Source organism: Pagrus major, chromosome 8 (genome assembly GCF_040436345.1).
Source record: "Pagrus major chromosome 8, Pma_NU_1.0".
NCBI lineage: Eukaryota > Metazoa > Chordata > Actinopteri > Spariformes > Sparidae > Pagrus > Pagrus major.
In genome coordinates, this window is record NC_133222.1 from 25,509,921 (window position 1) to 25,522,261 (window position 12,341).

The 12,341-nt window shown below is 40.2% G+C and overlaps 1 protein-coding gene across 6 annotated transcripts in view; it reads right to left on the reverse strand.

Moving 5' to 3' along the window:
• Nucleotides 1-644: 644 nt before the first annotated feature.
• Nucleotides 645-12,341, reverse strand: part of zc3h18 (zinc finger CCCH-type containing 18) — a 58,749-nt gene continuing 47,052 nt past the window's right edge. For 3 of the 6 annotated variants that reach the window (XM_073472194.1, XM_073472195.1, XM_073472193.1), the window contains exons 14-19: nucleotides 10,023-10,145; nucleotides 8,225-8,430; nucleotides 7,325-7,539; nucleotides 5,579-5,678; nucleotides 4,305-4,401; nucleotides 645-1,931 (exon numbers count right to left, since the gene is read on the reverse strand). In XM_073472194.1, the coding sequence (XP_073328295.1) occupies nucleotides 1,697-1,931; nucleotides 4,305-4,401; nucleotides 5,579-5,678; nucleotides 7,325-7,539; nucleotides 8,225-8,430; nucleotides 10,023-10,145 (976 nt within the window). In that variant the 3' untranslated portion in view covers nucleotides 645-1,696. The remainder of the gene's footprint in view (nucleotides 1,932-4,304; nucleotides 4,402-5,578; nucleotides 5,679-7,324; nucleotides 7,540-8,224; nucleotides 8,431-10,022; nucleotides 10,146-12,341) is intronic. The other 3 variants (XM_073472197.1, XM_073472196.1, XM_073472198.1) reach the window with 2 other exon arrangements.

Sequence of the window (12,341 nt, forward strand, 5' to 3'; positions counted from 1 at the left end):
AAACAAACAATTTAGTTGTCTTTGCAACAGCAGCACCAACAATACCACTTGGAAACACTAGGGAAGAAAAGTTGTCTGTTGCCACTTGTAGAATTGTGAGGTACTTCTTTTCTTGACCATTTGTAATCTACTTTTCATCTTTCATTTAAGTGAAAATATACATTTACTCCACTGGTGCATTTAGTAGTAGCTATAGTTGCTCTTACTTTTCAGATTAAGATTTTAAGTTAAAAATGTATGTAAAGTTAATAAACTACAATGTAAAGCACGAGTAAACTAGTGGTTTCAAACTCTTTTGACTTGTGACATCTTATAAAAAAGCAGTCTCTGGTTGGTGCTCAGAGAAAAGTCCAAAAAAGGCTACAAATTAGTGTTGCAGAAAATAGTTCTTCTCTCCTACCCTATTAAATGATCTCAGATTCAAATATATCTGTGCCCCTTTGGAGGGATCTGACATTTCGGCACATCTCGTGGATGCTCGATGGTTTGGGATCTGTGGGATTTATGTTTATTTATGTGGCTGATCAGTGTGCTCCACATTTTTCATGCTGAGCGATGCTGTGTGTAGATGCTTTCATAAACATGTGTGACTGCACCTGCATTCAAACACTCCTATTGTTCTCACAACAAATAATCCAGGCAACTGACCTTCTCTTTATCAAAATAGTTTATTTAGAAGGCTTTTGTCACAAAAGCAAAACATATCTTGTCTCTAAATGTCCCCATTCCACCTCTCATACTCCTCCAACTAAAAATGTGACACAAATAAAACATCAGTTCATCACTTGAGAAGAGTTAAGAAGAAAACAAAATGGTGCACATTAAAAAAAAGAGCAATACTTCACATCACTGTTGTCTATAATCATACGCTTGAAAGAATCTGATGACTTGCTATTATTATACAAGGTGTGACAGTCAACACTGCCATAAAACACAGAACGTAGTCGAGTCATTGGTTGAAGATGGGCCTGCTGTGACCAAAGTATGGGCTCATGGTCACTAACAGCAGCCGATTATGGATGCTCAAGGACTTGAAGATTTATACAAAGAAGCCTGTCGGATGTCAGTACCCTGTAGAGCTGAGCCAACAGTCACGTCACTCCACACAGAGGAAACTAAAGAAAACATGTGAGAGAACAAGATGATAAAAGGGGGCACAGAAAGATAGACAGAAGTAGTAGATTCAATGTGTATAAATCTGTTATTCATTAAACCACATGAAGAAGATGCTTCCTTTTCACTGAAGGAACAGAAAGCAGAAGCAAGTGATCAAGTGCACCTTACCACCCTTCTGTTTCTGGACTGTAAAGTCTACACAAAGTACACTCCATTCCTGAGACACCCCTTCCTCACCAAATGCCCAAATGTTTCCTCCTGATTCTTGTTGATGAGGTAAACTGCAGCTGAGACATTCAAAGACTTAAGGGGAGCAAAAGTTGGGCAGATGAGAGTGAACAACACTGGAGAATGGAGCAGAGCTAAACCTCTTCTGAGGGTAAACAAGCAGAAGATGGGTTTCGTAGTGACCACTTCCTGTTCACTTACACAATAGCCTTTATACACGAACCATACAACATTTTAATACGTCCATTGAAGGCAGGGGGGAATGCTCCGTCCCATAACCCTCACTGTTACTCCGGCTCACAAGGCCGCACAGGTAGGCAGACTGGCGAACAGGCCAAGGGCTGGCTTCCTTTTATTTGGCTGGGATCTTTGCTCGTTTCCTGGCGATAGCGTCCTCCACAGCCTTCAGCTGTTTCAGCAGCTCCTCACGGCGGGACAGCGTGTTGCTGGGTTTGTTGGAGCCTGAGCCTGAGCCCGAGCTGGAGCCAGAGCCAGCGGCTGAAGTTGAGCCCGGGAGGGCCGGCTTGCCCAGTGGTGCCACCGCACCCTTCCCAGATGATTTGGTGGGTGGTGACAGAGGACGTTTTCTGAGAACAGAAGATTTGGGGTTATATTTTAACTCATATTCATACAGACGGTATGGTGACTCAAGACAGAAAATACCCAATTTTAAACTCAACAAAAACAATAAGCAGTTCTAATCATCAAATGTGGATGCAACTGGGAGGGCGCTGTTATCTCATTGTCTCTTTCTCAAAAAATCCCCCCAAAAAACAAAAGTATTGTGTATACGTGTGCCATAGAGCTCCACTGTGTTCCAAAAACTATTAAAAACACACCAACGAGCCAAACTGTTGCATATTCCTGCAATGAAAACACACAGTCTGTAGTTTAATTTGACTCAGTCCCAGAAACACCATCCAGCTGCCCAAATACTCACTTGAGCAGAAAGTGTATTAATACAGAGATAAAAATTACCTCCAACAACAGCAATATTTTCACTTGTTTTATTTATTTATTTTTTAAAGTATTTTTTTGGCCATTTTATCGCTTCATTTTGATAGGACAGCTTAGAGATGAGAGGAAGTGGGATGAGAGAGAGGGGGGATGACATGCAGCCAAGGGCCACAGGTTGGACTCGGATCCTGGGCCGCTGCAGCGAAGACAAAGCCTCTGCACGTGGGTCGTGTACTCTACCAACTGAGCTACCGAAGCACCCCATAGTTTCACTTGTTTGAGTAATCACTGGCACCAACAGTTCAAACCCCAGGCTCATTAAAGTAAAACAGGTTTCACCTGTTCTTACGTAAAGAGGAGTTGTTACCAAAGCTGTACACTCCGTAATTTCTGGTGGTACTATTGCATGATTAACTGACAGGGTATTTTGACGGATAAAACTAAGCTTGAGTAATAAAAAAGAGAAATAAACGTAATATGAAATATGGATGACACAACTGACCTGATACTTGAACATGGAAAGATTTAGAATTTCACAAGAAGTTAGCAAACCTCAAATACAAAACATCACACTACATGACTAACTGTTAGTTTAGTAATAATAATCAGATATTTTACCTGCCTGGCAGGTATATGCCTCCGCTTTAAAGAAGGTAAAGCTCCTAAAAAGCTACAATATGGTACAAGGTCACTGCGACCTCACAATATGTAAGGTTGCAGTGACCTTTGACCTCCAAAATCTAATCAGTTCACCCTTGAGTCCAAGTGTAGGTTTGTGCTAAATTTGACAGAAATCCCTCAATGCAGTCTTGAAATATTGTCCTCACAAGATTCGAGGTCACAGTGACCTTGACCTTTGACATGTAATCAGTTTATCCTTGAGTTGAAGTTTACATTTGTGCCAAATTTGAAGAAACTCCTTCAAGGCGTTCTTGAGATACTGCTTTCACAATATGCAATGTCCCACTGACCTTGAAATTTGGCCGCCAACATTTAATCATTCCAAGTCCAAGTGGACCTATGTACCAAATTTGAAGAAATTTCCTTAAGCCATTCTTGACATGCCATGTTCAAGAAACGTGAGGTTGCAGTGACCACGTTTTGGACCACCAAAATCTAATCCGTTCATCTCTGAGTGAATATAGATATATGTTTGTGCCAAATATAATGAAATTCCCTCACAGTGTTCTTGAGATGACGTGTTCACAAGATGCGAGGTTCCAGTGACCTTTCACCTCTGAAATCTAATCAGTTCATCATCGAGTCAGAGTGGACATTTATGCAAAGTTTGAAGAAAATTCCTCAAAGCTGAGTATGTGGGTTGCACCCATGAAAAATTTGCCAAATCTTCTCTGCCAAACAGCTTATTCTGTTATTGACTCCTGTTTGGTCAATAACAGAATAAGCTGTTTGGCAGACTAGATTTGGCAAATTTTTCATGGGCGCAACCCACATACTCAGCTCTGCTGCTCATCCCACAAATGCATGTTACAAATGAGGCACCATTTAAAAGGGAAATAAACAGGCTTTCCAACAGTATAAGATTTATTGCCAAGAAGCATTGTTACAACAAACAAATATTCTACCAAACATAAATTTCCTCACTTTTTGTGCTATGTTTATATGACACATGCTGCCAACTATCACAGAACCTGTTATCACTCAAATTTAGTAATTTCAAGTATTTACATTATTTTGTCTATGTTCCCTAATTGGGATCTGATTGGAATATTCTTGAGCTAAGCCCTACTACTAAGCACCCGTTTCAAATAAGGGAATTTTTGTGAGATCCAGTGAATGTTATTACACGTGCAGAGATAGTGTAATATTTGTGTGCTTCCTCTTCATTGGCTTGTTCCTCATTTTAGGAACAAACAAACTTCATGCTCTGAAAACCCACTCTTCCAGCTGACTGGCCTTGTAAACTTTGTTGCTGAATAATGAAGTGTTTAAGGATGTATATCACATTCTTAAAGGAATAACATGCCCAAGGATGCACCAACCTGTCTCCCTGGGGTGGCATGGGTCGGGGGCCTTGGCCTCTGGGCCGATCCATACGAGGGGAAAGCGGGGGTCGGCCAGGTATCCTCTTATCACGGCCTGAAAAACACAATTTTCAGAGTTACTGAGGCTGTTAGGAATGAATGGTTTAGGTGTTTGGCTATGAGTTAGTTAATTAAAGAACCACATTTCTGTGGTTCTGGAGACTACATAGCTGTTAAAGTGCAACAGTTATGTAGTCTTAACAGTTCTTAAAAGTTTTCATGAAATTTCTCAACATATACATTAGGTAAGAAAAATTAGGATGTGGGCTTGTGTCTGTCATAGAGATTAAATGGACAGAATGACCATTCACGTCAAAACAACCCTGAACTTCCAAGTCTGAACCAGAACAAGAAGTAATTGAACTATGGTCTGTGACGTCGTTGTTTGAGTCATACATGTAGTTCCCTGTATCCCCTCATGAGCCATTCAAAGTACTGAACATAAGGACATTGCTAAGTATACTACAAACAATTAAACACTGGTTCCAGTTTCTCGTATTGAAATATATGGTGGTTTACTGAGTTTTCGATGTAATGTATTGGATATCTATGGGACATTTTATAGACTAAACAGTACATTTAAAAACAATCTGCAGTGCTCCCTTAAATATGTCATTAATCAATTGAAATGCAATGGTTCTATTGCTTAATGATAAAATTAAGGAAGCTGAGAACATGCATCATGAATATAATCTTCTGACTATTTCTGCTAGGGCTACAACTAATTACTATTATTTTTAATTCTCAATTAATCTAGAGGATCTCTTAAATTTTCAGTCTATAAAAGATAATCAATAAATGAAAATATATATAAAGTATTACATTTATAGTGCAATAAACAGAGAAGAAAGCCCTCACTTCAGGATGTTTGGCGAACTTAATTGATAAAAACATTTAGCATTTATTAATATTCTGTTGACCCTCTCACTGATTAATCAAAAAATGGTTTCTGCATAAATGTTAGCATTTTTATTATTATTCCTTTTTTTTGCATCAATTTTACATCAAACAAAATACAGCAATTGTTGGAGGCTGAACATCCAGATAAATGTTATCAAAATGACAGTGTATAAAGATCTCCTGATCCAGAATATACTACTGACATTACCAACAATACAAGTCCATTTGTAACTGTGTGAAATCTGACCAAAATGCCACATCAGGATTAACTCTGGTGAAATGGTGTTAACAGTCAAAGATGTGTGTATACTGTTAGTCAGCACATTTCTCACCTCTGTCTGGAGACATGGCCATTCTCTTGCTGAGGGGGGAACCAGGCCTGTCCTTGTCTGAGGGCAGGTACCTCTTCCTGTTGCCCTTATCTCCCTGCTGCTAGAAAGAGGCCAACTCATTTATTCCACATCTGAGGCAAAACAAATATCAACCTGACAATTAAAATGTCAAATTTAAGTAATTCGCCTGTAGATGTACCCAGTGTTTTTCCAGAGGAAATATGTCTTTATGCTTCTTCACATAAATATGGACCTAAATTGGCTGAGTCGAGGAAAAAATGGTCATATACAAGTTAAGTTAAGGAGCATTTAAAAGAATAGTGTGTCATTTTGGGAAATAGAAATTTGCTGAATAACAGAGAAAGATGAGTTGAATTCGCTCTTGTGATTTTATGCTAAATGAGAAGCTAAAGGCATGAGTTGAGTAGCTTAGCAAAACATAAAGACTAGAAACAGGGGGAAACCACTAGCCTGGCCTAGGGGTGACATGATTCTCCAATTCACAATTTGATTACACTTTTGATTTAAGGGTCATTACTCAGTTAGATTTAAGCATTTTTTTTCAGTACTTCTACCGACAGCTGTTACAGACTCCCATCCTGGTGAGGAGGGGTCACAATAGATATATAGATAGGTATAAATGTATATATCTCGGCTATTCCACTAGTTTTTCAGACAATGAGCTAATACCAACAGTATTCTGATTAACAAGTTATCAGTGCTTTGTCACTCTACAAGAGAGGCCACAACCTCAATTCGAGGGTAACACCTGTGGCTGTGCAGCTACAAAGAATGCTTAACTCAAACACAAACCAGCAGCATATACACTGATCAGCCACAACATTAAAACTACCTACTTTATTTTGTGCAGGTTCCCCTTGTACAGTCAAAACAGCTCTGACCTGTCAAGGCATGGTCATAAGACTTCTAGGGATGTCCTGTGGTGTCTGGCACCGGGACTTTAGCAGTGGATTCTTTGGGTCCTGTTTATTGGAGGGTGGGCCTCCATGTATTTGGCTTATTCTAGCACGTCGCACAGGTGCTCGATCGGATTGGGAACTGAGGACTTGGAGGCCAGGTCAACAACTTGGGCTCTTTGTTGTGTTCCTTGAGCCGTTCCAGTAGTTTTTTTGGTGTGTCAGGGCACATTATCCTGCGTGGGGGGCCACTGCCATCGGGGAGTGCCATTGCCATAAGGGGTGTACTTGGTCCACAATGATGTTTGGATGGTTGGTGTGTGTCAAGTGGCATCCACATGAATGCCAGCACCCAAGGATTCCCAGCAGAACAATACATTGTAACGAGTTGATCGGTTGTTCAGTGGGTTTAATGTTGTGGCTGATTGGTGTTTGGCGCATCACAACCTGTTTTCTATGAGCCTCAATAGGCAGCGTCAAGATGGATGTTTTTGGATTATAATACACTATTCAAAATGAGTTAGGGATATTGGGATATTTTAGTGTTTCACTGATTGTTCATTCTGTGACATTTCCAAATTTATATTTTGTGCTTTGACTCTTATTTGCATATCCATACATATGCATTTACAGTATGCACTCATATCCCATATCCCGAACTCATTTTGAGTAGTGTATGGTGCACTCCTCTTTTGTTGTGCATCAGATCCCTGAAAAACTGAAACTGTAACACATTCACTCTCCTGACTAACATACAGACTCACTACTTCTGACTGTACAGTGCATTCGTAAAGAAACCTTTAAAAACGGAAAGGAGAGTAATAGTAACCTTGTTGAGGAGGGTGAGTTTAATGTCTTTGTGGGATCCTGAACCTCCATAGCTTCCTTGGGGAAGCATGTTGCCTGGTGGGGGGTGTATAGGGTGGCCACCCCTGCTGCCAGGTCCTGATCTGAGCAATGGGTTGCCTCCTCGAGGTGGGGCACCAGATGGGTCTATCTTTCTGCGGTCCTCCCTGAAGGCGTCATCCTTCTTTGACTGTCTCTCTGTGACAAGGACAAAAAGGACATGGGGACTAATGAACCACGCAATGCTTTTCATCAATTCTATATTTCCCATTAAGGGAGAAATCAACAATATATTCTAAAATTTTATCATTTTTATAGCTTTTACAAACAATAATTAAGAGAATATGTGGAAGGATGAATTTGGAAATATCAGTCACACAACTTTGCTGTCAAGCTACCGTCAATCAAGGTCACACTTCATTAACAGACATTTTAGATTAACATCCAGTAGTGCAATGGCCACACTACCTAGTTTTTCTGCTGGGCCTTTACTTTGACCTAACTACAGGAAGTGCTGACACTAACTGAGCAGCTCAACAGCAATCACAAAAAATATTTTAATTAAAGGTTTTAGGAATTAATCAGTGAAAGAGAGTAGTGCCTTTGTTAAAAAGAGAAACCGAGAGAGTAGAGTGGTGAGTATGATATGACTCATACTGACTGAATTAGTGCTCTGAAATGTACATTATGCAGCAATAACCATGAGATAATGGGGTACAGGTAATTCCATTCCTCTAAAATGTCTCAAACTGGCCGTTATTGGTTCGTGAATTGAATACTGACATATCTGAGGCTTTATGATTTGAAAGTAATGCTGTTGTACATCAGCCTGCCTATGTGTCCTGTGTGCCTGATTTATGGGGACTTGATTGCCTACACTAACCTCTGTTCTTGTCCCTGCCATGTGGAGGCCGGTCTCGTGCTGGCCCTCGCTCCTTGCGGGGATGATTTGGTGTGGGTGAACGGGAGCTGGCCGAGGACACCGGGCTGGCCAGGTCAGCATACATGTCATCAGAGTCTGCACTATGCACCGAGCTGCTGCTGGACGACACTGATGACACCGATGACACACTGCTCACACTCAGTGATCTGCAGCAAGAAACAACAGGTTGACCATTAGCTGCTGGTTCTCAGTTGAACAGAGACGATACCTAGGGTATGTGATGAGTGGGCGCTGTCATCACAGTTGTGTGTACACAAGCCACACACGTCTGCACGCACACACATAAACTAAAAACTAATTATCATACCTGGATTTCCTAGAGGGTTTTCCAACAGAGTCAGCACATGAAAGCAAGTGAAAATAACAGTCAGGCTGTGTAAATGACCCATTTAATGTACCTTTACGATACCTTTATATTTCCGATACATAACTTAAAAAGTGAATTAAGATAAATGCAACAGATAGATAAGCTACAATTCTGACAGTACCAAAACCTAAAAGCAGCCAACTGCCAAGTGCCATGACTGTGAAGGTCACAGTAGGGCAGACCTACTCAACTGGTGACCCATGGGCTAAATGTGGCCCTTTAACAACCTCATCACGTCCCTTTGATCATTTTGTTTGTAGTCTAATTAGCCCATTCATTAAGGATGACTGGTTTTAAGAACAAAAATAGTCTTATTTCATAAAAAAGGCCCAGGATGTTTAAACAGAGGGAATTCAGTAGGATCAAACTGACAAACCTACTTTTAAGATTAAAAAGATGCATTGTTTTGTTACTGCACTTTGTATATATAACGGTTCTTCTTCAATCATAAAAAACTGATAACAAAGTGGAGAAAAATATAAAAAGAACATTGTTTTAACACATAATTTTGATCTTAACTGGTCAGACATAGGGAATGTACATGTCTAGCCCCTTGGCACTTCACCTTTTCCAAAATCTGGCACTTTTTTTAAACAGTAGTTTAAAAAGGTCTGCAGTGAGTTTATTCCTTCTCTCCCAGCCAAGTTCATGTAATGGATTTTCTCAAAAATACAAATACATATATAAATGTAAATCAAATAATATAACAACATTTTAAACTTCTATTAAATTCAACGTACATTGCAAAATCCTATAGCTATACTCCAGATGCATTTTCAGTTATAAAATTGTGAAGTTCGGCCCTCAGAGCCAAATTTCATCATTTTTGTGATTCTTTGTATGTGTATTCTCACCAGCTGCTTATTATTCACTAGATTGGACTGAAATTTGTCCCGAACAAGAAACTCAAAGAATGATTTACAACATGTATTCATATTTGTTGTAGAATGTTTGCAGTAACAAAAAATGATTCTTCACTTTTGTGTTTTGGTTCTGTTAATGGTTCCTTGAGGGCCACAGATCTTGTTAAATATAATGTAGCTTCAGAGCTGGAAAAAAAACTTGCCTTTTAACATATTTGGACTGTACATTGTCCCCTGAAGAACCATTTTAAATTTCCTTGAAACTTTTTTATGCAAACCTGTTAATGGATTCAGATTATCATTGTCTACATATATGTGTTGACATAACTGATGTTACATTATGAAAGTGTGACAGTCATTAAAAAGAAAGAAGAAGAAGTTCTTATTAATAAATAAGGTAATTTACATAAATGAAGGCCCCCCAACATGCAATATATGACCAGCAACATCTCTTTTGTCATCAATGTCATCAGTTCTGATGTGTCAGGGTGTTGACATAGGTGAGCACCTGGATTTTCTGGATCCGGAACGTGAGCGTGATCGTGAGTGTGACAGGGAGTTGGAGGAGGATCTGGAGCTAGAACCAGTATAACTGCTACCACTTCCACTAACACTCCCACTCACAGTTCGCCTGGAAAAGAAAGACAAATAACTGAGCACACAACACGTCGTTTTTAATGTAACCGAAACCAAAGTGTACTGCTGCTTGTTCAGGTATTATCAAACATATCAGTACATTTTTAATAGGAAAATAAAAAAATTAAAAAAACTCAGAAGTAATAAATTATAAATAAATTTCACCCTGAGGTGTTAAATTTGAAGGCCTTTTAGAACATTACAGTTCTAACATTCTATTTCACCTTACTTACATCCCCAATGTCTGCTGCATCACAGTCCTTCTCTGTAGACCTGGTTAGCAGTGGGCTACATCTTTTTAGCCCTTATTTGTTTATATTTTGTTAAATTTGCAACATTAAAAGTAAAGCAAATTAGCTATAGGGATCTCCTGTTTTTAATGTACCCAAAGAAGTGTCACACATTGGGTGTGCCCAGAGAATGTTTGCAATCAATAAAAACAAGCTACAAGTGTGACAACAACCTGAGCAAGATGCCAACGAAAGTCAGAGGACACATTTTAATACTCAAGGTCTCCCTCTCAGCCAAGATCCAGGTCAACTCAAAGTGCACTTGTCTGCACTCTCTCTCTCAGTGCCACTGCCCTGGTAGACCATCAGTCTAAAACACAATCTCAACATAAACCAACAGATTGCACTGCTATCTGACCCATCAGGGTTAAATGACCAGTCCTGAATCATGAAAGACATAGTGTCCTATAGATCAGAGTCCTGAGAGTGAATTGAGTGCAGCTAACAGCAGTTAGCCAAAATCACACACTCACAGACAAAAGCTTTCATCTTCTGCCAATTGCTAAAAAATAATAACATTAAAATGCAGTGGGCTGAAAGTCTCTTTATACCTATCCGCACTGATCAAACAACATTCAGAAAGATGAAAAGACAATTAGAATGGCTTTTTAGATTTTAATTATGCCTTTTAAATGAGACTGGCCACTGAGTATATCAATGATTGTTTAATCCCCTATGTGCCTAATTGTACCCTGAGATCCTCTGGGTCCATCGTAGAGATTCCAGGGTACAAGGTAAATTTATTGTAATGTATTTTTTGGCAATGGAGTGTTGAGGATGAGTTCAGGTGTCTAACGGCCTTGAGAATGAAGCTTCTCTGTAGTCTGCTGTTACGGCAGCAGATACTTCTGTATCTTGCCACCACATCGCAGCAGGGTGAACAGACTGTGGCTGGAGTGGGTATTGTCTTTTAGTATCCTTTGGGCTCTGTGCAGACACCTCACTTCACTGATGTCAATGATGCTCTGTAGATGGTACCAGTGATGTTCTGGGCGGTTTTAATCACCCGCTGTAAAGCCTTCCTGTCCTGGGCCGTGCATGCGCCAAGTGAGTTTGTGATGTTTCCAGTCAGGATGCTTTCTATTGCTCCTCTGTAAAAGTTGACCAGGATCTTGCTCCAGAATTTAGCCTTCCTAAGTCTCCAAAAGAAGTATAGCCTTTTCTGAGCTTTTAACCAGGGCGGTGATGAGTGATGACCAAGATAGGCTTTCAGTGATGGCAATCCCAAAGAACCTATAACTGTTCACCTGCTCCACCTCAGCTCCACTGGTGTAGACAGGGGGGTGTGTCTTTGCCTCCTTTTTTTCTAAAATCAATAATCAGCTCCTTGGTTTTGCTGATGTTGAGCAGTAAATTCTTCTTTGTGCACCACTCTGCAATTTGTTGATTTCCTCCCGATATGAACTCTCATCATTATTAATAATACAGCTGATGATGGTGGTGTCGTCTGCATACTTGACAATATAGTTCTCTTGATGTCTGGGAGTGCAATCATAACAATCTGAACTCTCTGGGGTCTGCTTGTGACTTGATGCCAGCTTTCAGTCTTGCTCTGGCTGTGATGTATGCTTCCTTGTCACCTGACCGAAAGACAGCTTTTCTCTGAAAAGAGCCGTCCATTCATCAAGTCACCAAGCATTATTTATGTAGACACAGAATCCCACCTCCGCCCCTCTTACCGGGGTCCTGTGTCCTGTCAGCGCTGAACAAGATCCGCTCATCCGGTGCAATAGCTTGATCTGGGATGTTAGGGGTTAACCACATCTCTGTGAAAATGTTCGCACAGCAGTCTCTGATTTCCAGTTGCTGTGTGAGCCTCAGTCGCACCTCATCCACTTTATTCTAATGCAACCGGACATTAGCCAGAAGAAGAGTTGGTAGAGGAACTACTCTTGTGCTCT